This window comes from Ictidomys tridecemlineatus, chromosome X (genome assembly GCF_052094955.1).
Source record: "Ictidomys tridecemlineatus isolate mIctTri1 chromosome X, mIctTri1.hap1, whole genome shotgun sequence".
In the NCBI taxonomy this organism is placed as follows: Eukaryota; Metazoa; Chordata; class Mammalia; order Rodentia; family Sciuridae; genus Ictidomys; species Ictidomys tridecemlineatus.
Genome location: NC_135493.1, coordinates 79,831,497 through 79,856,965, shown reverse-complemented (window position 1 = coordinate 79,856,965; position 25,469 = coordinate 79,831,497). Strand labels below are relative to the sequence as shown.

General features: G+C 39.8%; 1 protein-coding gene across 14 annotated transcripts in view; it reads right to left on the bottom strand.

Moving 5' to 3' along the window:
- Smc1a (structural maintenance of chromosomes 1A) overlaps window positions 1–25,469 on the bottom strand; it is a 56,366-nt gene that overhangs the window by 17,659 nt on the left and 13,238 nt on the right. For 5 of the 14 annotated variants that reach the window (XR_013431816.1, XM_078034743.1, XM_040281038.2 and 2 more), the window contains 15 exons: window positions 23,254–23,439; window positions 22,982–23,161; window positions 22,744–22,890; window positions 22,513–22,650; window positions 21,536–21,652; window positions 21,324–21,430; window positions 17,572–17,713; window positions 13,478–13,623; window positions 13,234–13,387; window positions 11,887–11,997; window positions 2,528–2,684; window positions 1,958–2,112; window positions 1,701–1,852; window positions 497–595; window positions 97–207 (listed from right to left, as the gene is read on the bottom strand). Coding sequence is in view for 12 of the 14 variants with exons in the window: in XM_078034743.1 (XP_077890869.1) it covers window positions 97–207; window positions 497–595; window positions 1,701–1,852; window positions 1,958–2,112; window positions 2,528–2,684; window positions 11,887–11,997; window positions 13,234–13,387; window positions 13,478–13,623; window positions 17,572–17,713; window positions 21,324–21,430; window positions 21,536–21,652; window positions 22,513–22,650; window positions 22,744–22,890; window positions 22,982–23,161; window positions 23,254–23,439 (2,102 nt within the window). In the remaining 2 variants the exon portion in view is untranslated. The remainder of the gene's footprint in view (window positions 1–96; window positions 208–496; window positions 596–1,700; window positions 1,853–1,957; window positions 2,113–2,527; window positions 2,685–11,886; window positions 11,998–13,233; window positions 13,388–13,477; window positions 13,624–17,571; window positions 17,714–21,323; window positions 21,431–21,535; window positions 21,653–22,512; window positions 22,651–22,743; window positions 22,891–22,981; window positions 23,162–23,253; window positions 23,440–25,469) is intronic. The other 9 variants (XR_002482768.3, XM_040281060.2, XM_021719755.3 and 6 more) reach the window with 4 other exon arrangements.

Below are 25,469 nucleotides of genomic sequence, written 5' to 3'. Positions count from 1 at the left end.
CTCCCCCGCCCCTTGCCCCTCCATTGTAGCCTTCCCTTCCTGCCCTGGGGAGTCAGGCAGAGAGTGGGACTGGCTCCTGAGCCAGACCCGCCCTACCTCAGGATAGACTCCAATGAGGCTCTCAGCCTTGGTGTAGAACTCCTCCTTGAGAGAGATGACGATGGCCTGGAAGTTGCAAGTCGACTGCTCCTTGATATAATTTGCCACCTGTGTGGGGGGAGGCGCCGGGCACTTAGCAGGGCTCAAGCCCTAACACTCCCCTGTATTTTCCAGTCAGAACCGGTAGGTGGGCGGGAGAGGTTGGGGGTGGAGCAGGGCAGGAAGAGAGGCTGAGAGAAGGCAACTGACTACCACACTGAGGATAACCCAGGGCCCAGCCTCCCGGGCACAGAGAGCAGGCTGCAGGAACGGCTAAGGCACACTTAGGAATTGCTCCCTGAAACCCAGCCCCGACCTGGGGGGTCTCCCTCCTGGGCCCCACCTTCCTTGCACCCACCTTGCCAATGTTGGTGTTATCCAAGGCAGCATCGATCTCATCCAGGACGAAGAAGGGGGCTGGCTTGTAGCTGGGAGGGAACCAGTAGGTGAGCTGACACTGAGGGGAAGCGGGTGGCAAGGCACGGTGTGACAGCCCCAAGGCCCATCAACCAGGTCAGCTTCCCCTTTCAATTCGTCAGAAACTAAAAAACCCAGGTCTTAATGTTGCCTGAACCCCTAAAAGCCAATACATCAATGGAGCCCTCCTCTGCACCCAGCCCTGTGCCCCAGGATCCTGGAGAACCATGAAAAATAGGGTCCTCTCAGGAGCTTCCAGGCTGGCCGGGGGATGGAGCTGTCCTTCTCTCTGGTCTTACTGACCAAGCTATCCAGAGGTCCACCCCATCCCAACACACCATGCTCTGCCATGCCTCCTTGCCTCTGCACATGCAGCACACTTGGTCTAGAATGCCTGCTGGTCTCCCTGTATAACTCATCCTTTATACTGCTCCTGAAGTATTATTTGCCCTCAAAAGCCTTCCCTGGCCCACCCACACCTTCCCCCGGACTGGGTTAGGTGTCTCTCCTCTATGTATCTACAGCACCCACGCTCACCCAGTTACAACACTTAGCACATTGTTTATGTGTCTGCCTTCCGCTAGTCTGTGAGCATCTCTAGGCCAGAGACCATGTCTGACTCATCTGTGTCCCCAATCCCTCCACAGGGTCTGGCACAGAGAAGCACTAAAGAAATGTTCACGGCATGACGCTGTATAATCAAGCACTAAGTTATGTAGGGGTCAGACTCAAGTACTACTGGTGTTCAGGAGAGGGAGGTCAAGGTATGCCACAATGGTCAAACAGGGATTCCTAGAGGAAGGGGAGGAGAATGAGGAGGTATGAAGGTGTGGAAGGTGACAGTCAAGCTAGATTTTCACAGAAAGGGCTTATTAGCCAGCAACCAGGTGAGCAAAAGTCTGAAGGTGGGACTGAATACATGCAGGGGCCAGTGACAACATGCTGAATGGATGAGGGTGGATGGGGAAGACAGGTCCAGGAAAACCAAGGCCAGATATGCTGTAGTAGACATGGAAACAGGGATGCAATACAGATGCCACCAGAATATTTTCACCTCTGCAGATCTTTGCATATTCTTGGGCCCCAGAGCCTCTGGTGGCCTCAGTTCAGTCTCTCCACCAACTGCCCTGGGGGCAGAGCCTTACCTGTGGATGGCAAACAGCAGGGCCAGAGCTGCCACTGTCTTCTCCCCCCCTGACAAGTTATCCATAGGCCGGAAGCGTTTGCCAGGAGCTACACAGTTGTAGTTGATACCATCCAAGTAGGGCTCCTCAGGGTTCTCAGGGCCCAAGAATGCCTAGGGGAAGGCACATGGGTCAGGATAGGTAGAAAGACAGGGACCCGAAAGGGGAAGGGCAACTGAAGATGGCAGAAGCTGGCTGGGTAAGAGGCTCCAGCCTACCTGGGCACTGCTGTTACGAGACAGAGCCTTGTAGATCTCATCAATGTTAGTAGCCACAGATTCAAAACAAGCATTGAAACGGTCAAAGCGCTCCTTCTTAATCTGTTCAAAAGCCTGTTTGGCCTTCTTTGCTCGCTTTCGGGCTGCCTCAAATTCTGCGGGAAGGAAAGACATACGACTCCTCAGCGCCCTGGGTTCTGCCAGGGTTGAGGACCACACCCTGGCAAGAATGATCTAAAAATGACTATCCAGAAAAGGAACATTTCACAGAGGGAGAGGAATGCCTGAAGAAGGCCTCATAATGATCTGTATCCCATGGGCTGGCTGCTGGACAGTCTAAAGGAAGAAACATGGATTCCTCCCTGGACTCTGTCAACCAGCTGGTGACCTTTAGCAGGTCATTTAACCTTCTAAAAGCAAGTAAGATAACCTCCCCAATTTAGGGTATCTGGGAGTTTTAAATAAGGAAAACATGCCAAAACAGAAGCTGTTGTGATATAACAGTAGGCCCTTAGAATACCTGCAGCCTTCTGTCCTTACTGAAGGCCCCAGAAGAAATGCAAACGTTACCATCTGAGGTCTCCTGGAACTTGTCTCGGACACTTTCCAGCTTTTCCATGGCCTTCATGTTGGGGGCAGCAATTCGCTGAAGCACACTCTGCTGCTCATTCAGTTTCTGCTGCAGTGTGTTCATTTCCTGCTTGATTTCCTCCTCAGCCTGGGCATCCTGTAACCCCAGGCCCAGCAATATTAAGGAGGCCCCGGTCCCAATGCTGGGACCCCCTCAGAGATGATGAACTCAGTGGGGCCTGGGCACCTGCTCCTGTGTAGAAGGCAAGTTCTTCTCCAGCTTGGCTCCTTTCACCTGATCCTGCCCATGTTAACTGTTCCTGCCATCCCTGGAAATTACAGGCTGAAGCAGCTTTTTCATCTCTAGCCCTTCCCCCAGGCCCTGTCAAACCCTCAGTATCTGGAAAAGCAGCTGATGGTGCCCCTCTCTGGCTCTCAGCCCAGGCCATGAGCCAGTACCATTCTAGGATGACCTACAGGCCCCCACACAGGCTGCTCTGGGCTCCTTCAGCTCCACAACAACTAAGACAACTCACATTTTCTGCTTAGATCACTACATCTGAGCAAATTTTACTTGTTTGATTTTAGGTCTTATAGTTATTGTAATATATGTCTGGGTTTTCGCCTTTCTGCCACTTTTAATCAATAACTATTTATTGAATGCTTACCAAGAGCTAGGCACTGGGGCTTTCAGGATCTATGAGCCTCAGTTCTTATGTTCACAGAGTTCAGGGGCTAATAGTGGACACATGTAACTAAACAATCAGAATTCTAAAGGATGGATGCAAAACAATGATAGGGAGACAGTGCTGAATCAGCACAAAAGAAGGGCCCCTAACTCAGACTCTGGGGTCAGGCTAAGCAAAGGCCTACAGGATGAATGGGTGAGGACAGAGAGAAGGAACAATTTTTGAGACTGAGAGCAAAGGCAAAAGCTGGAAGGGTGATTAAAAATATTATTATTAAAAATAATTCAAGAGTAATTAACTTTAATAAATTCAAAAGTAAACAAAAAATCAACATGGCAATAGTAGCAATATGTATGTGCATGCTTGAGCATGTTCATGAATTCATACAAATGTGTTGAGGAAGAGCACAGGAAGAGAAGAAGATATATAGGCAAGTGGAAGCCAGATTACAAAAGGTCTTATAAGGTTTAGACATTATCCTAAGAGAGGCCACAAATGATTTAAATATTTACATTTTAGAAAGCCTTTTTGAACACTACTATGCTTTGCTGTGAAGTGGTCTCCAGGATAGGCTTTTAAGTAAAGTATGAAAAGTGCATAACAGTCTATTATCTTTTATCTAAGAGAATGGGTAAGGTATATGAATATATCTGCATGCAAATATATTTGTATTTTAAGCATATAAGCACAAGAAAAGGATAATCCAAAAACTAATTAAAAGGTGATTTATTGAAAAAGAGAGGTAAATGGACAGGAATATAAACTAGAGTTCATCCCATGTACCTTGCTTTATTTTTTGTGGTACTGGGGATTGAATCCAGGGTGCTCTACCACTGAGCTAAACCCCGTTTATATATATATATATATATATATATATATATATTTTTTTTTTTTTTTTTGGAAAGTCTCACTAAGTCACCCAAGCTGGCCTTGAAATTGTGATCCTCCTGCCTTAGCTTCATAAGTCATTGGGATTACAGGCATGTGCCACTGCGCCAAACCCATGTATTTTTTTGTACTTTTGTTTTTAGAACCACATGAAGATGTCATACAATTATAAAAGTATCACTCTAAAGATTACTCATCAATGAAGAAGGTTTGTGTATATGTTTAGCACTAAAGGACCTGGCAATTGACACTTTAACTATGAGGTCAAATTTGGTGTCACTAATAATGGGCAAACTGTGATACAATACATCTCTTGGTAAGATGCAACATGAAGTGTACTGCATCACAAATGCAATGTTCTTACAAAAAAATTAACCTAAATTCACTGAGTCTACAGACTAGACCAAAGTTCCCATTCATAGGAGATACCAGGGTTGAAAGAGCAGATTAAAGAGGAAAGGAAACCAACATATCCAAGATAACTCACAGACTCTGAAAAGATCATGCCATGATTAAAAGGTGAAGGGACTGTTTCATATTAAAAGCAACTAAAGAGATATAACAACCAAAATCAATTCATAAATCTTGACTGAATCCTAATTAAAAAAGAATAGATTACAAAAAGACAATTTTTGGACCACCCAGAGAAATTCAAACATAAGCTGAATAGTAAATATGAAATAATTATTCATTTTTAGGTACAATATGGAATTGTGATTATGTAGGAGAATCCCTTATTTTCTGTATACCAAAAGTATTTAGGGTTGAAATATCATGACATTTGTACTTCATTCAAAAGACTTAGGAAAAGAAAAGGTGTATAGTGGGGTGAGAGGGAGAGAAAGAAGAGCGAGAAAAAGCAAATGTGGTAAAATATTCATTGGTGAATCTAAAGTGAAAGGTGTTTGGGTATTCGCTGTTCTATTCTTTTAACTTTTCAATAAGTTTGAAACATTTCACAATTGAAGAAGGGAAAAATAAACTAAAATGCTAAAAAAATAATTCTTAAAAACAGAAAACAAAACAAAGAAACCTAACTATACATTAAGCTGGTTAAATACTCAAGAGAATTATTTTCAATCACATTAAAATATAGCAACATGACTACACATGCCCAATGAGCTTAGTGACAAAAGAACCTTAACAAAATCTTTGAACTATTTAAAACTACATTCAATAATCAAATTGTTACTAATAATATCTTATTGTGATTTTTAAACTATTATATAGAGTAGGATACAGTAAATATGTTATTATGTTAGTGTTGCTAGGAACCAAGATTTCCAGTAAGAATAATTAGAGACTCAAACATAAAATCAATGATGTTAAACTGTGAAAATTATAATTTCAATTGGAAATATCAAAATGAACTCAGGGTGCATTTTCCCTTCAAAATAAAAAATGCATTTAGTGGCCCAATCTAGTGAAAAGTTCCAGAAGCACTAACCAACCCAGCAGTCATGAACATTCTAGTGACCAGATGGTAGTTGCTAAATAATAACATTTCCCACTAAAAAAAGCCAGAGCTTCTTGAAGAAATGGCTCATTCCAGGTCTAGGCTGAGAAATGTAGAGATGAGCATGGACATATCAGGAAGCAAGGAAGAAGACAAAGCTACAAGGGTTGCATCAAAATGATTCAGAAGCCAACTTGAATGCATTCCCACTGGCCAAAGATAGGATAATCTGAGCATCAAGGATAATAACCACAACAAACTGAAACATACTAAATGTGTTTAAATTCATAATGATACAAAAACAACTCAGTGGACAAATCTTAAGAATATCAAGGAACCAATTCACTATTTTACAAACTGATGAATAAAGGAAAGAACTGAGCACATATATCTTACCTTTCCTAAACAAACTACTTCAGGGTTACCAAATGATGAGAATTATATGTCTATGTATTATGGCTAATAACAAAGGAATGATAGACTAAGACTACCATTTAGCAACCCCCAATTAATTAAAGGATCCAAGAAATCATCTTCATGGCTGCAAACTACACAAATGACTCACAACCAGACATTACTGACAGAAGTAACACAAACACCTGTGAAGGAGTCACAACCACAACAAATAAGCCCACCCCAGAAGTCTAGTCAAGTCTCTATATCTGTGTGGTCCAAAGAGGTTACCACTAGCCATGAAACTACTGAGCATGTGAAATATGGCTAGCATGATGGAGGAACTGAAGTTCTAATTTTATGGAATTTTAGCTCATTTACATTGAAAACCAGATAGTTCAGTTACTGGAAAAATTTTAAGTATATTTGGAACAACTTGGGTATATGGGTCTCCTTTTTCAACTGTAAATTTTAGGAAATCTAAATACAGATCAAGTATTTCTGAGGCTATTTTAGCATCTGAACTGAGATGTGCTGTAAGTGTTAAAATACATACTGGATTTTGAAGATAGTACAAAAAAAGATTGTCAAATATCTCATCAATAATTTTTAAAGCTGGCTGTGCTAATTGGTACATTCCTATAGTCCCACTTCTCAGGAGGTTGAGGCAAGAAGATCACTTGAGACCAGGAGTTAAAGGCCAGCCTGGGCAACATAATTAGACCTTTTCTCAAAAATATAATCATGATATTTTTTTATACTGGTCACATACTGAAATGATACTTTTGGATATACTAATTTAAATATTATAGTATTAAAATTATTTTTACTCTCTTCTATTTACTTTCTAAAATATGGCTACTAGAAAATTTAAAATTGCACACCAAGTCACATGCTCTTTCTATTGAACAGCACTGATTTATAGAACTGAGTGCATTCCCACTAGCCAAAAATGGGATAGCATGAGCCCTACCCACTTACAGGAACTATAGGGAACAGTAGAACTCTTTGTTTTGCTTTGAGAAGACAGTTTAAACATTACTTGATGTAATCAGCAAACTACAGAGTGTGGAAAATCCTTCAGGGGAAATGAGTCAATTTTTTCAATAACAACAAAGAAAAATAAAAATGGATACAGGGGATCCCATAGACTAAACAGACTTAAGAAATATATCAAATGATGGTTTTACCAATCATCCTTATCTATCCATCCATGAAACAAATTACTTGAATCCCAATTCAAGAAGGCAAACTATGACAGAATGTGAATGTGTATGCAACAATTTGGTACATGTGATACCAATCATCATATCAAGGAAATATTATTTTAATTTTGTTGTGGTGATAGGAATTAAACATAGGGCTTCAAGCCTGTTAGGCAAATGCTGTATCACTGAGCTATATCTGCAGCTAGGAATTATTATTTTAGAACAATGGTAATGATTCTAATTATTTTGAAGGATTTTTTTTCTTTCAAAGATAAAATCTACAATATTAACAAATGAAATGATATAATATATAGAATTTACAACAAAGTATATTGAGGTGAAGAAGAAACAATTTTTGGCAATGAGCTGATGGTTGTTGAAACTAGTAATAGTGCATGAGGGAGCATTTTATTTTTTTTATTTTTGCATGTGAAATTTTCGATAAAAATCTAAAAATAAAAAAGATAAATTTGTAGTGGCTCCCACTGGCCAAGAACGGGACCATATGAGCATCAAGAAGAAAAATGACTTCCAATGAATCAAAACATCAATCATATCTTAAGCAGTTAAGTTTATAATGAATATAAATTAAAAACCTCATTGGTCACCTTTGAAGATTACAAGGGTAACCAATTCATCATTCTGAAAGCTGGAAAACAAAAGAAAAGGATTACATATTTATTTATCCTATCTTTCCTGTACTAACTGTTCAGTAGTCTCCTGTTATCCAGAGTGGATATATTTCAAGACCTTCAGTGGATACCTGAAACCACAGAAAGTAATGAATGCCATGGTGTATGTTTTTTTCCCTTATATATACACATCTATGACAGAGTTTAATTCAAAAAATTAAGCACAGTAAGAGATTAACAATAAAAACAATTATAGCAATACACTATGACAAATATTATGGAAATATAGTCTCTTTCTCAAAATATTTTATTGAACTATACTCACCCTTCTCTTCTTGTGATGATGTGATATGATGATACAATGCCTATATAAGATTAAGTGGAGCTAATGATGTGGGGCATGTAGGCAGCAGTAAGCTACTACATTAAAGTTACTTGATACCACCACAGTTGATCTGATAACCAAGATGCCCAAGTAACTAATGAAGGGGGAGTAGCATATGCAGTGTGGATATGCTGGACAAAGGAATAATTCATGTCCCCAGGGATGTAGCAGAAAGGCAAGAAATTTCATCATGCTATTCAGAATGGCACATAACTCAGAACTTTTTATTTATTTGTGGAATTTTCTATTTTAATATTTTTGGACTGCAGTTGACCATTAATAACTCAAACTTTATAAGGTGAAACCAGGGATGTTCATGGCAGGGGGTTGTACTTTACTTCAAGGGAACAGTTGATGTGGCAAAGTTCTTCTTAGAATTGCTAGACACAGTGGGGCATGCTTATAATCCCAGCTTTTCAGGAGGCTGAGGCAAAAAGATCGTAAGTTCCAGACCAGGTTGGGCAACTTAGTAAGACTGTCTCTCATAATAAAAACTAAAAAGGGTTAGAGATTTGGATCTGTAGTGGAGCACCACTGGGTTCAGTCCCCAGTACCTAAATAAACAAATAAATAAATAAATCCCACAAATTAATCAAAGAATGATTAATGAAAGAATTAGACTATCCTTTTACAACCCTTAACAGATTTAGGCAATGACTGTCAACATCTGCTAAAACCAATTTGCTAAAAGGTAATAGGGACATTTATAAAAATGGATCACCCCAAACTAATGATTGTTTTTCTTTTTTAAAAATTTGTATTATGTAAATTACCAAATATATACAAAACCTTGGAAAATATACGAAACCCATGTACCTATTGCTCAGTTCCAACAACTATCAACTCATGCCCAATACTCTGTTACCTATACTGCCCAACTCCAAAACAATCAATTGTATCAAAGCAAATCCAAGTCATTCATTTCATCCTCAAATACTTTAGTATGTATCTCTAAAACAGGGATTCTAAACCTCAGGCCTATATTGATATTTTAGGTTAGAATATATGTTGGAGGCTATTCTATGTAAGATTTCAGCAGCATCCTTGGCATCTACCCACTAGATGCTAAGGGTAATCCCTGCCCAAACCATGACAAGTGGGTGTGAAAAGAGTGTCTCATACATTGTCAAATGTCTCCTGGGGGCAAAATACTCACCTAAACAATGAGAATCACTGTTGTAAGAGATAAGTGTTTTTTAAAAATGAAACCACAATACCATTATCATAACCTAAAAAAATTAACAATTCTCTAACTTTAAAAACATCTGGTCAGTGTTCAATTTGCCCTGTTTTAAAAATTATTTTTATAGGTTTTCCAAAGCTGATTCCAAATACAGTACAATTACCTAATACATCTCTTAAGCTCCCTTACCTTCTAAGTTCCCTCTTCCCTCTGTTCTTTACAATGAATTCAAGTAAGGTGCACACATTTCAATGGGTTGATTAGTCTCTTAGTCTGTAACAGCTTCCCCTCCCTCTTTTCTTTCATTTATGGATGAAATCAGATCTTTTCCCCTTACTTTCTCATATGTAATCCCAGCTACTCAGGAATTTGAGACTGGAAGATCACTTGAGCCCAAGTTTGAGGCCAGCCTCAGCAACACTGCAAGACCCTATCTCAAAAATAAATATATAAAAACAAAAACAAATTTCCCATAATTTAGATTTTGTCAATGTATCCCTGTGCTTTTATTTCATAGGTTCATCTGGCATTCAGTGTTTCTTACACAATCAGCCCTCAGCATCCTCTGCTTTGACCAAGCATGGATCAAAAATACTTTTTAAGCTGGTTGTGGAGGTACAAACTGTTATCCCAGCAACTTGGGAGGCTGTTAGGAGGATAACAAATTTAAGGCCAGCAATTTAGTGAAATCATGTCCTCCCCCACCCACACACAAAAAAGGCCTGCCTGATGTAGCATAATGGTAAAGTGTTTCTGAGTTTAAAATGTGCCTATACTGAACATGTACAGACTTTATGTCATTATTCCCTAACACTAGTGTAACAAATACTTACATTGTATTAGGTATTGTAAGTAATCTAGAGATGATTTCAAGTATAAGTTATATGTATGAAAATATAGCATTTTCTATAAGGGACTTGGGCATCCATGGACTTTGGTATCCTTGTGGGTGAGACAGATTTCCTGGAACCAGACTGAGAGAAAAAGAGCATGTGCATGAACTCACACACAGATTAGCACACAAGACAAGTGAGTACACCATGACAACAAATATCTATGATGTGATACAAAAGGAAGTTCACAATTACACAGCACTACCTATGATACATTCTTGCCCCCTCTCCCTAAAAAAGAAAGGACTTTTTTTTTTTTTCAGTACCGGGGATTTAACTCAGGGTCTTGTGTATGCTAGGCAAGCACTCTACCACTGAGCTATATCCCCAGTCTTGCACCCCACAAGATTGGGGATATAGCTCAGTGGTATCAAAATCAAATCAAAACCTAAATTTACCTACTAGTTTATAGGAAACATGGGGAATGAAGAACATGTTCAGTAACATTATGGGGACATAATCGGCCAAATCCAGAATGTGGAAAATTCTAAAAGATCAATGACCCAGTTTCTTCCATAAATAAATAGGAAAAAAAAAAGAACAAAGGATAGAAAAATGTTATAGACCAGCGACAACCAATTTTAACGTATGGACTTCTCAATCTGATTCTGACTTGAACACATAAACTGAGAAAAAAGTGGGAGGGACTTTTCATGGAAGTCTAAACACTAACTGAATATTAGATTATTACAGAGTAATTCCTCTTTTTTAGGTATGCTGCTGTGGTTAAGAGTCCTCAAATTCTAGACACACTTGCTGAAGTAATTATGGATACAATAATGTCTGGAATTTGCTTTAAAATAGTCCAATGGTGGTGGTGGTATAAAAAAAAAATGAGACTGACCATATGTTGCTAACTGTTGAAGCTGGGTGATGGGTGCCTGGCATTCATTATATCATTCTCCTTACTTCTATATATGTTTGGAAATTTGCATAAAGTTTTTTTTTTAATCAAGCCCTCTGGATAATGTGATATGGATTGGAAAGCATAGGAAATTATTTAGGAGGCTCCTTTAAGAATGTGTGAGATGAAAGTGGCATGCCCTAGAGAAGATGTTGCAAATGTAAAAAATAATTTAATGTTTAGGAGGCAGAATCAATAGGACTTGATACGTAAAATGAGAGAGGGAGGAGTCAAGCATGAGGCTCAGATTTCTGGAAGAGTATGTAGTGGCACCAAGGATAAGGGACAGATCTGGGAGGAAGGCTGGAGTTTGAGGTAACCTGTGGACCTAGCATAGAGATGGCAGCTGAAGCATGAGGAAGGAAAGAAACACCCAGGATGATATAATGCCACATGAGGAGGGAACCCAGGACACAACAGTATGGAACACCTGAGGTCAGTCTGTTACTGTACAGGAGCCTTTTGTCTGTATACCTAAGCTCTGCCATGTATATATGTGAAATAGGGTGACTAGCAGCAAGCATGTATACAAGCAAGTGGGGGTCAAGGGTAAGAGATGCACATGTGTTTATTTGTACATATGAGGGAGAGACCTTGGCTCACAGCTCAATCCTCCTCTCGTTAGTTCTCTCCTTTCTAGTCATGGTCTCAACAGGCTCCAAGACGGGCTGACCCATTCTATCTAGACAGCTGGGAAGACACTCCCCACTCCCATGTTTGATCCTCACCTTCAGATCCTCACACAGGTCACCGTAGTCGATTTCAATGAGGGCTTCTCGAGCATAGATACTGGAAGTTCTCTGGGAACCACTCACTGATTCCTCCCCTTGGGAGCTACCCTGTGATGGTGAGAGAGAGAGTGTCAAATGGAGCAGATTGGCCTTTCTAGTGGAAGGCAAAGGGCTCCTTTGCAGCTTCCAATGTCTTTGAGGAAGCACCTCCTAGGAAGGCACTGGGGAAGAACCAAAAGAGACTTTATAGGCAAAAAGACTTGAATTTTCATAATAGGGATCTACCTCTTACTAACAGTGTGATCCTCAGCAAGTCATGACCTTGGATGCTGAGCTTCTTCATCTGTAATGTGGGCTTTTCTTTGGAACAAAGCCTGCCTCACAGGACTGTGGTTAGGATTAGAGGTAATTATGTCACATGTTACCATGATGCCCAGAACATTTCTAGAGTTCAAAATATTTTACTGAATTGAACTGACATGCTACTTGGGAAGAGGAAGGAAGAAAGACATGAGGGACAGAGGTACATAACCCAGTCAAAGATATATATGAACCTCCTACCTCTTCTTGGTTAATATTTCCCACCCACTAGCTACAAATCTTCACTTCCAATGGATAAAATGCTTTGGCTCCTTTATTGCCTTAACATCACTCCCTTTCCTGTAACAAAGCTTCCTCACCTCTGCATTGCTGATGTCCCTTAGCCAACCCTCTCCTGGCCAAAATCCCTTACTGCAGCTAAGCCTCAGGTCCCCAGTTTCCCATCTTCCTTTGCTCTTTGCCAATGTCCCTCATTTCCCACTCCTACAAAATCCATCACCTGCTGGAGCCAAACTAACTTGTGTCCCTAAGATTAATAGATTACTTCATCCTTTCCTGGCTCAACTTTCTCACCACTCCCTGGCTTGCAGTTCTACTCCCAATTCATCTTTCCTCTCACACCAAGGCCAATTTTTTTGGTAGGTACTGGAAATTTAACACAGGGGCACTTGACCACCAAGCCATACCCAGCCCTATTTTGTATTTTATTTAGAGACAGGCTCTCACTAAGTTGCTTAGCACCTTGCTTTTTGCTGAGGCTGGCTTTGAGCTTGCAATCCTCCTGCCTCAGTCTCCTGAGTTGCTGGGATTATAGGTGTGTGCCATCTCACCCAACACGGTCATTTTTTTTTTTAAACCATACCTGCCTTCCCTTACCTCATCTCTCACACATACATCCTTCTTTATGTCCCTCCCACCCTCTGCCCACTGTCCTTCCCTCTGTCACCTGCCTTCTTGGCCACTCTCACCCCCATCCCTGGTAAATTTTGTTCACAGCCCATTACCACCAGCCATAATACTCACCTCTTCCTGACTAATATCATCCATAGTACCCTTTGACAGCGGCAACTTGATGTCTTGCATCTTGCAAGCCTGTAGCAAATTGTGGCGATCACTGCGCTTCTGTTCAAGTTTGGTCTCAATGGCTGTTACCTCCTTCTGTAAATGAGTCATTTCCCTAAAAAGGTCCAGGGAGGTAAGTAAGACCCAGATCCGGCAGGCTTCCTCTTCTAACTACTCCTCCCTCCCTATCCCTGAGCCCACTCACTTGTTGGCGCCCCCAAGTTTCTTCCGAATTTCCTCCATCTCGTGATTCTTGTCATTCACTTCTGACTTCTTAGCCAGGTGCTGATTCTTCAGGTCTTGTAGCTGGGCCATGGTCTCATCTATGATCTTCATATGTCTTTGTTCTTCCTGGTCCCAGCAGGGAACAGGATAAAACATGAAGGTTTTCCCATCTCACTGTGGGATCTTCTCTTGCCCCACCCTTCCCAACAGGCAGTTTGTTGGAGCCACTCATCAATGAGCTTTGCTTTCACACCCCTGTAACCTCTTAGCATTCTTTATCTTATTTGGTTGCCCTCCCACAAAATCCCAATTACCTAAGTTACCCACTATAGACAAGTTTTGTCAAAGTATGGAAATTGTGGTATATACATGTATTAAGAATTGTAATGCCAAAAAAAAAAGAGTACACGTATAAAGGCATAAGTTGGTGTGAACATACTTTATATATAGAGATATGAAAAATTGTGTTCTATATGTGTAATAAGGATTGCAATGCATTCCACTATTGTCGTGTATTTAAAAAAAAAAAAGAATAAAGGCGAAGGGGAGTACTCCTTAATCCCACCAGCCAGAGATAACCAATTAATATTTTAGTATATTTTCCCCAGCATTATTTATAAACAGCTTTACATAGTTGAGATTAGATTGTAATTAAAAGTCTGCATTCTGACAATGTTATATTTGAGCTATTTTTATAAATCAAAAATTTGTCATGTATAATATAACATGTTTTGTAAAAACCCACACAAACAATACTACATATTTCTAAGAGTATTCATATATGAATGTACATATATTTAAGCAAATCCTAAAAGGTCTTGAAGAATGCAAACTATTCTGGGCTTACCTCTGCAAAGAATAAGGAGTCTAGGATTGAGAGTGGTCAGCCAAAGGAGAATTGTAACCTTACTTATAATGTTCTAATTTTGTATTGGAAGATTAGATATGTCATATAAAGGAGACATATCTGCAACTAATAAACATACATAGAGGAAATATAAAAACAAATGTGGTAACATGTTCATGACTGGTGAAGCTTGGTGATAAACAGATGGAAGTTCTTTGACATTTGGCCTTTCTTATCCTTAGTTCTACATCCAACCAAAAATATTTGAAAAAAATAATTGTTTCTACTGAATGTGTACAGACATTTTTCTTGTTATTATTCCCTAAATGTTAAAGTATAACTATTTGCATAGTATTACATTATATTACATATTATAAATAATATATAATTTAAAGCATACAGGAGAATATACATGTGAGTTAGACAAAAATAATACTGTTTTATACAAATGATTTGAGCATCCTCACATTGTGGTGTCTTTGAAGGAGGGTCCTAGAACCAATCCTCCACAAATATTGAGAGAATCATTGTATTATTCCTGCAACTCTCTGCTAACCTGAAAATTATTTCAAAATAAGAAGTCTAGCCGGGTGCTGTGGCACATGCCTGTCCCGTGATCCCAGCAGCTCTGGAGGCTGAGGCATGAGGATTGAGAGTTTAAAGCCAGACTCAGCAAAAGTGAGGCACTAAGTAACTCACTGAGACCCTGTTTCTAAATAAAATACAAAATGGGGCTGGGGATATGGCTCAGTGGTCAAGTGTCCCTGAGTTCAAGCCCCAAAGAAAGAAGTCCAAAACTCACATAAACACGTTATCCTGGATCATCCAGATATGAATCTAGTCCTGCCCTAGGATTTTACCACCTTACTGGCAATTGCATTTAAGATTCAATGACAACAAAGAGAACTACCTTAATCACCAGGGGTTAATGAAAAAAAACAAACAAGAATGATAAAACATATATAGGTAGACAAAAGTAAAACGATATGTTCAAATCAAGAGAAGACCATACCATATCAGGAGGGAATGCTGTAAGGAACAAAAGTTTTATGGTAACTCAAAGAAGGATGTAGGAAAATGAGAGTCATCACAGAGTACACATTGACACAGGCATGCCAAAGAACTAAGGTATAGTAGCCACTAGAAAAAAATCACTATGAAGTGATGAGGTTTCAGCAAATCATCATCATCTGTTGCAAGGAATGAATATAGTTAAATTTGGGGTCTGGAATCTTTGGGGATGTACTTGTCAGTTCAATCTTACACTATTAGTTCCTCCCCCTTGCCTTCTCTAGGCTCCCAGAGAGACTGTGACTGGACCAGCAGCTCTTAAGACCAAACCCAACAGACAATGAGATGCTATACCTCTTATAGCCACTATGAACAAGTGACCATAGGTAACAAATACAGCACAGCTTAAGATGCTGGAATTCAAAGGTAAGGCCAAGTGTGATTCCCAGAATTAGCTGAAAGGGAGTACTAAAGGGAATGCCATGAAAGCTTATGCTGACAAAGCAGAAGATCTAAAGACTAAATATGAAATATGAAGAAACTGAACTCAGTTGCTAGACATGCAAATTATGTGGGTGTGAAATAATGAGAAAAAACAATTAACCCAGTTCCTCAAGGTTCTTCAAGAAATGGCTCCAACAGATTAGGGGCTTGAAACAATTATTGACCTTCCCTGAGAATTTTTTATCTGAGATCAATTAAAATATATTTGTTAAAGAACTTAAAATCAGCATTCTATAGTGCTGCAGTCTTATCAATGTTTACAGCAGCTCAATTCACAATAGCTAAACTATGGAACCAACCTAGGTGTCCTTCAATAGATGAATGGATAAAGAAGCTGTGATAGATATACACATATACACATACATACATACATACATACATACACACACACACACACACACACACACACATACACTGAACTATTACTCAGGCTTAAAGAAGAATGAAATTATGGCATTTGCCAGTAAATGGATGGAGCTGGAGAATATTATGCTAAGCAAAATAAGCCAATCTCAAAGAACCAAAAGCTGAATATTTTCTCTGATATGCAGATGCTCATCCCCAATAAGGATGAACAGAGGTATTTTGGACTAGACATGCAAATGTAAAGGGAGGGGAGGGGGCAGGAATGATATTAGAATGAATGACATTATTACCCTATGTGCATACATGATTATATGACCTGTGTAACTGTACATCATGTACAACCAGATGAATGAGAAGTTATACTCCATTTATGTATGATGTGTCAAAATGCATTCTGTCATGTATAACTAATTAGGACAAATTTTTTAAAAAACCTAAAAAATATATATTTGTTATTTTTTTAAAAATCTGAATTTTAATTTATTTAGGTACTGGGGATCGAACTTATATTTTATTTAGAGACAGGGTCTCACTGAGTTGCTAAGCACCTCACAGTTGCTGAGGCTGGCTTTGAACTCGTGATCCTCCTGCTTGAGCCTCCCGAGCCGCTGGGATTACAGGCGTGAGCCACCACGCCGGGCAATTTTATTCATTTTGCTAGTACTTATTTTGTAAGTTTTTCTTGGCTTTTGTTTTAAGTTTTCTAAGTATATATTTCAGTAACATCAAGGGTTTAAGGCAATATCTTAGAGGAGAGTTTTGCTTTAAAAGAGATCTCTGTATTACTAAAATGTTAAAACCATTAAAGTACATAAATACATACATCAATATACCATGATGTGCCAAATTCCCACTTTCCAAGGGGCATGTAGGTAGTTAGCAATTTAGAACTATAAATTATGCTACTAATAAACATCAACCTGTTTGCACAAAGCTTTACGTGATCTTGATGATCTCTTCAGGTATTACCGAGTTACAGGGTATAAATGTATTCTGAATCCTCCTGATGGATGATGGCAAATTGTGTAAGAATACTGTTCTCCTGCACCATAGCTGGTACTGAGTATTCTTTTTTTGTTTTAAAATCTTGAGCAATAGACTAGAAACAAATTATACCCAAATGTTTCTAATTTAATTTGCATTTCTTTGATTTCTGGTAAGGATAAATTATTTGTATGTGTTCATGAGCTGTTAGAATCTCATTGTCTATGTTACTTACATATTTTCCCCCTACTTGGATCTTGATGTTTTTCTTATTAATCTAGGTGAGAGATGTATAAACTATGGACATTACCCTTCTGTCATATTTATTCCAATTTTTCCTTTTTAACTTTCTCCTTCCTTACCTTCTTGAGTTTTTCTATCTCATTTTCATCCTTTTTTACTGTCTGTTCCCACATGTGTACTTTATCCTGGTCTTCCTTCAGTTGGTTCTTTTCAAAATCCAACTGGATGCCCAAGCGAGTCTTCTGATTTTCGAACTCCAAACTAAGGAGAGAAAGAGGAACTAGGCCCAGGGCTCAGGGCCTCCACATTACTGCTAGATTTTAGTCACCATTATCTCATCCACTCACATGCACATAAAACTGTCTTCAAGTTAAAAAACTATGCCAGGAGTGGTGGCACATGCCTGTAATCCCAGTAGCTCAGGAGGCTGAGACAGGAGCATCACGAGTTCAAAGCCAGCCTGAGTAAAAGCAAAGCACTAAGCAACTCAGTGAGACGCTGTCTCTAAATAAAAAATAGGGCTGGGGATGTAGCTCAGTGGTTGGGTACCCCCACATGCCAAAAGTTAAAGAATGAAATTCCCCTGTGGACATGGCATAAAGTAGGGGAGACTAGGCCAAAACCCATTTATCACCCTTCAAACACTGAAGACTCCAGCATGTTTCCATTTTCCAGTCAGAGGGCATAAAAAGGTCCATCTGAATCCACCAGCTATGTTTAATTCTTATTTATTAAGCTTCTATGTACTTTACACATTATCTTGAACCCTCTAATCCATAGCTCCACAGTAGGCATTATTATCCTAATTTTACAACAGAGAGAACAAGCTAAAATGCCATACAGCTAGTAAATGGCACATATGAGATTGGAACCCAAGTCACCAAAACCTGGGCTCACTCCCATACACCATCATCACAATATAATGTAGTGAGTTTAGAGTATTGGTATCCCAATATTGCCATTTACTAGTAGTATGATCTCAGTCAACTTATATTATATTCTCCATTCCTCAGATTCCTCATCTGTGGAAATAACAACAGTACTTACCTCAGAATTCCTGAGAGATATTCTCAATGAGTTAAAGTCCTTAGAACTATGCCTGGCACACAGTAACTACTCAATAAATTTTAGTTATGCCGGGCAGGGTGGCGCATACCTGTAATCCCAGTGGCTCGAGAGGCTGAGGCAGGAGTATCACGAGTTCAAAGCCAGCCTCAGCAACTTGGCGAGGCACTAAGCAACTCAGCGAGACCCTGTCTCTAAATAAAATATAAAAAAGGGCTGGGGATGTAGCTCAGTGGTTAATCACCCCTGAGTTCAATTCCCAATATATAAAAAAAAAATTTTAAAGTTATCATTGCCAGGTATACTGACTATATTCAGCTCACCTTTGCCCAAGGGTTTTGATTATTTTCAGCATCCCAACCACTGCTGAAGATTTTAGAACCTCTTAAGGGGCAGAGCTTGGGTAGGACCATGGAGAAAATATTAGATTCTTATTATTGTCTGTCCCCATCTTTTCAGAAACTAAGAGTATGTAACCATATATAGACACTAGCAGGCCAGGCAGGGCTAATAACTTTCAACTGCCCCTCCAATCCCCAATTGAGTGTGACAGATGCTGCCAGATGTCATGCTAGCAGCTTAAACCTATTAGTCACTATAATCCAAATGGAATGTAATTAACTCTATAATTTTGAGCCATGCAATTTTAAGTCTAATCTCCTAAGTATGACTCATAAAGTCCTCTGTGATCTGGCCCCTGCTGACCTCTCCACCACCCCCGCCTTTCTCCTGACCCTGTTTTTATGCTTTAAACATTCAAAACTACTTAGTGTCCAGAACAAGGCATGCTCTCTCACACCTCCAAGCATGCTGTTCTCGCTGCCTGCAACTCTCTTCTTCTGCTACTACCTGGCTGGCTAAATCCTACTCACTCTTCAGGTCTTTAGTTCATCACTCCTTGTTCAGTAAAACCTTTCCTGGTGGTTCAGAGCAGGTTCTGAGTACCTGTTATACTTTGCTGGGTTCTTCCCTTTTTGAACTTCAGTTGCAGAGTTGAGTTAATCATATCCATGGCTCATTACACTTATCACTGTCTGTGCAAGACCCTTCTTGTCTTCTTGTTTTAATACCCAATTTCCACTTCAATTACCTTCCCTATTATTAATACATACCCCAAAGTGATATGTATACACACACACTCCCCCTTAAAAATGCATATCCTTGGGCTGGGGTTGTGGTTCAGTGGTGAGCGCTTGCCTAGCATATGTGAGGCACTGAGTTCAATCCTCAGCACCGCATATAAATAAAATGAATAAAATAAAGGTCCATCAACATCTAAAAAAATAAAAAAAAATTTAAAAAATGCATATCCTTATAAAATGTTTTCAAATTTATCAAATGCTTGGTATTATAATTTTCATTCTTATTTTTTCAGTCATACTTTATCCAAGTAACTGTTTATAAATCTATTCTTGCTTTGAACTGCTTTACAGTATTACAGTTTGTATAATCATCACTTTAAACTTACACTTTTACCCAGTGATGGCCATTCTACATTGCTACCAATGCCCCATTAACACAGATTATGCCAAGATGAACAACCTTGAATGTGCCTATTTGTGATCCTGTAGTAAGATTTTCTGGTGTGTGTATATGTGTATATATTAACTCTGGTTCAAAGAGACTGAACATTATGGAGTGGGGGATATGTGTGTGTATATGATCTCCATACTAAAGAGGACATATGTAGTCTAATTTTCACCAAATACTGCTAGAATTTTTCTTTGTGGTAGTACTGGGGATTGAACCCAGGGGCTTGCACATGCTAGGCAAGTGCTCTACCACTGAGCTACATCCTCAGACCTTGCTAGATTGCTTTTAACTTGTATTCCTCTGGTTAAGAGACTGAACATTAATTCCTACTGTTGTTAGCCAACCGATTTTCTCTTTCCATAAAATGCCAACTGTATCTTTTGCCCATTTTCTTTTTTTTGTGTGTGTGTATTTTTCCTCTGATTTGCAGCTCCTTGAAAATGTCCTTTGTATTATTTTTATATATCTCAATTACACTATCAATCACACTGTTCTGTTATTGTTGATCTGTCTGTTTCCCCAAGTACTCCATAAGCTCCCTGAAAAAAGATAGATCCTCCAATTTAATCCTTTGAGCCTAGCCTGTGGTTAGGAGTGCAATGAATATTTACTGTATTGGTAAAAGGGTAGATGAACTGTTGACTGAGAACCAGGATCTAGGGAGTGACCTCCTTTAATAGTGACTATGTCATGTTCATCTGTCTAACCCCCAAATCCCCTGGGCTCCTTCAATACCTAGTACAGGACAACCTGGCACAAGATAGGTATTCAAGATTATTGAATGAATGAATAAACTAAAGAGAGAAACAAAGGAGCTTAATCTGTTCTGGCTATTCCTTCAGCCTAGAACCCCCTACCCAATCATGATAATGAGAAAATAAATACTAATGTTTACTGCTCTTAGCAGGTGCTAAGTTTTATGCTAAATACTTCATGAGCATTATTTCATCTGTTCCTCCCAACAATGCCACAAGATAGGTATCATTATTATCCCATGTCACAGAAACTGTAGCTTGTAGAAGTCAAGTCACAAACCAAGATAATGAGTTGTAGATCCATTAATTCCAGGTAAACCAAGTTTAAATCTGATACTTTTAAACACTATCCTATGTCATACTGCCTCCCTGATTCCCCTGTTCTTTGAGGCTTACCTACAATAAACTATTGAGGTTCTAAGAGCTGTTCCATGTCTTATGACAGCATTTGATTTTCAAGGATGTCAGGCTGGAAGCTAAAGAGCATCCCAGTATTTTCTACCAATACTTCTACCTACCGCTTCTTGGCAATTTCATTCTGTCGCTTCACCTTCTCTTCCTCAAATTCTCGGATGTTGCGGACACCAATCTCTCGACAAAATTCTTCAAATACCTCATCCTCTACCTGAAGGGAGAAGCCAGAGAGTATGGAGGTTCTCTTGGTCAGAGTCTGCTTCAAATCCCAGTCCTGCCCTGATACACATGCTGATATGGCTCACCCTCTACCAACCTGGTTCATCTTCTCTTTCAAGTCTTTCATTTCCCTCTCTCGGCTCTGAATAATCCTCTTGATATCATTAATTCGAGGCCCGAAGTTGGCCAGCTCACTCTCCAGCTTGGACTTTTCCTAGAGGTAATGGGTTGAAAATTAAGAGACCAGACTCCTTGGAGGACAAGAGCTACCCTAACTACACTGGCTTAACAGTCAGGAAGGGCAAGCTCTCCACACACTGAGAAAACCTGATTTTGCACCACTGCCCTAGTCAAATCTCCATCATCTCTTGCTGAAGCCACTACATGACTTCTTTCCTGGCCTCCTATTAACCAGCTTCAATCCATAGGACTAGGCAACACAGTAAACACCTTTAACTATAGGTCCACAATCGCTTATCTATAGATACCCTGGAACTATGTATGTGCTAGAAGTCAGATCTTTTTTTAGAAAGTAAATTTTTTTTTATTCTCACACATGCACATGTAATTGTGCATATACACACACTACATATTGTATTACACCTCCAGGGTAAGCTGGGGAAGAACCCAATAATCGGAAAACACATGAAAATACCTAGAACAGTGCCACCACCTACAGGGATTGAAATTCCTATGGCCCACTTTTAATTCACTTTTAGAAGTTCAAAAATTTATTGAATGAATATGCTAATAATGGCCGTCTAACATGAACTGAGCACATACTAGTCTAAGCACTTTTAGGTATTAACTTCTTCCATGTTTGCAATGACCCTATAAAGTAGATATTAATTCCTATTTTATAGATAAAGATGAAAAAACTGACACTGTGTATCTTGCTGAATGTTATACACATAGCTGAGCCAAGATCTGAACCCCTGGCTCACTGACACTGTGCTATGCTTGGTTCTCTGGAATAGTCTGGGAGGAAAGGAATAAGTTCCCCACCTCCAGAGAAACCTGAACTAGGAAAATGAGGAGGACCTTTGGAAGACAGGGCTAAAGGCCAGGCCCTACCTGGAGATTTAGTGCCAGATGTCGTGTCTTGGTCTGTTCTAGGTCGCTCTGTGAGTACTTGAGTCGCATCTGCAATCCATGGGCCTGAGACTGCACCTGACGCAGCTCTGCCTCTTTCCGCTTTGCCTTCATTTGCTCCTGAAGAGGACAAGGAAGGTCTACATAGTAAGAAGGCAGTCAATATGGGCTTGGAACTTCTACTCCTAGGGACTACAGGTGCACATGGCTTACTTTCAGCTCCTCTGTCAACCGCTCCTTCTTCTCTTTCAACTTGTCTACTGCTTTCTCATCCCAGCGCCGTGCCTTCGCTTTCAGGTCACTGGCTCCACCAGAGATGACTCCTGACTTCTGGAACAGGGTCCCATCCAGTGCAACTGTCTATACACAGTATAAAGAGAGAAGGAAAAGCTAAATAGGAATCTCCATTACTAAAGCTGTTCAGCTCCAACCTGGGTAAGGGAATCAATACCTTGTGACGCTGATGGCCTCCAAAGGCAATGCGGCGGGCATCTTCTACATTGTCACAGACAAGGGCATTGCCACAAGCATACTGCAGGGCTTTTTTGATGTGAGGTGGCTCATAGCGAATCACATCAATCACTAGCTTGGCCCCTTTCAGTTCCCGGAGTTTTTCATCTGTAGGTTTCACCTGTGTAAAGAAGCTCAATAAGTGGCACAATACGGAGGCCCAAGAGGAAGAGCCCTCGAATACTGCCCTGACCCCATTCTCACAAGCCTCACCTCCAGGTAGTCAAGAGGCAAGAAGGTCTCTGGCTCCCCACGCTGTTCCTTGATATACTGAATACAATCCCGGCCTGTCTTTTCTGAGTCTACAATAATGGCATCCATGTTCTTGCCCAAAACCTTGGTCACAGCAATCTGATACTTCTTTTGTGTGGGCTGGCAGAGGTCAATGAGGCGGCCATACTAAGTGAAAAAGAAAGAAAAAAAAAATTGAAGCAGGAAGCTTTTGGGAGCTGGTTTAGTAATCTCAATTACCAGCTCAGAAAGGGCAGGCTAGAATCTCTATCAGAAACAATCCACATAACTATACTCCCTACTGGTCAAACTAGCCAGCTAGTTCTATATCTGTGTAACCCTACCTTATATGAACAGGAATGGACTGAGGGGGGTACTTGCAAGACTAGTACTGTCTACAATCTAGAGTTGCACAGTAGCCAATCCTAATGTTCCTCCCAAAGATGAAAACATTTGGGTTAAGAGGGAAGCAAAGGTATGAATACATAGGTTACATAATGTAGGAAAACCAATATTACATTAATACCTCAAAAGAGGCTTAGTGAAAGAGATGACATTATTTTTCAGTTCAACTATACTAAATACCTAAAAGAGCAAAGCTACAGGTTTTCCAAGACTATTCCTGCTTTTAGAAACTTATAAGAATGAATGGAAGGCTACAAACCTGAGCAGCCTCATCCAGGAGACATTTACACATGATATGATGATAGACTAGATTAATTATTAATGAATGACTGAAGAGTATTCTAGTAACATGCCAGTTTCTTTTGACTCATGATTGTTCTGGTATAACAGATTTGTACTCAAACACCAGTGTGGACTATGATAGTGAGAAACATTTAGAGCTGGGTGCAGGGTGTATTCCTGTAATCCCGGGGAGGCTAAGGCAGGAAGATTATAAATTCGAGGCCAACCTCAGCAACTTAGCAAGGCTCTAAGCAACTTGGCGAGACCCTGTCTCAAAATAAAAAAATTATAAAAAAAAAAGGTTGGGGATGTGGTCCAGTGTTTAAGCACCCCTTGGTTCAATCCCTGATACCTAAATAAATAAATAAACAAATAAGTAGGACTGGAGATGTAGCTCAGGAGTGTCCCTTCTTTCAATGTCAACTACTAAAAAAAAAGAGAGAGAAATAAAGAAAAAAGAAATATACATTTAGTCCTAGTCTCCAGTTCTTGACACACATAGCTCCAAAAATAAGAGTGACAACTGATCACTGGTCATTCCTACATAGGTTTAATATGGGAGTTAGTCACTAGAAAGACCAAGGCAAGATTAGAAGGTTGAGATCTTCAGCCCTACCCCACTCATAATCTCTGTTGTGGAAGATGGGCCAAAGATTGAGTTGACCAGCAATGGCTAATAATTTGATCAATCCTGCCTATGTAAGAGGCCTCCATAAAATCCCAAAAGTTCTGTGTTCAGGAACTTCTAGAAAAAAAGAGAAACTTCTAGATATCTGAACAAGAGGTGGTCCCTGGAGAAAGGTGTGCATGGTGAAAGCATAGAAACTCCACGACCTGGGCTAGGATGTAGCTCAGTGGCAAAGCACTTGTCTCACATTCACAGAGCCCTGGGTTTGATCCCCAGTTCCAAAAAAGAAAAGAAAAGAAAAAGAAACTCCATGATTCAACTCCCATACTTTACCCTATGCATCACTTCCATCTGGCTATTCATCTGTATCCTTTGTAAAATTGTTTATAATAAATGGGTATCCCTAAGTGTCTCCCTGAGTTCTATGAGCTGCCCTAGCAAATGAGTCAAATCCAAGAAGAGGGTCGTGGGAAGCCTATTTATAACAGGTCAGTCAGAACCACAGATCACAACCTACCACTTGCAATTGACATCTGAAGTGAGAGGCAGTCCTGTCAGACTGAACCCTTAACGTGGGATCTGACACCACACAGACAAGTGTCAGAACTGAACTGAATTATTGAACACTCAGCTGGTGTCTAGAGAACTGCTTGGTGTGTGGGGAAAAAAACCAAACATCTGGTATCAAAAGTAAAGTGCTGTATTAACTGTGGGAGAGTAAGAAAAGCACCATGGTATTTTCCTGTCTCACAGAGGAACAGAATCCTCATTCTATGGAAAAAAGCCTATTATGGCTCCCAATCAACAATGACTCAAGGAAATCAAAGTCTGAATTCAAAATCACCTTTCCAAAAATCACTTTTACCATTTCACAGATCACTGC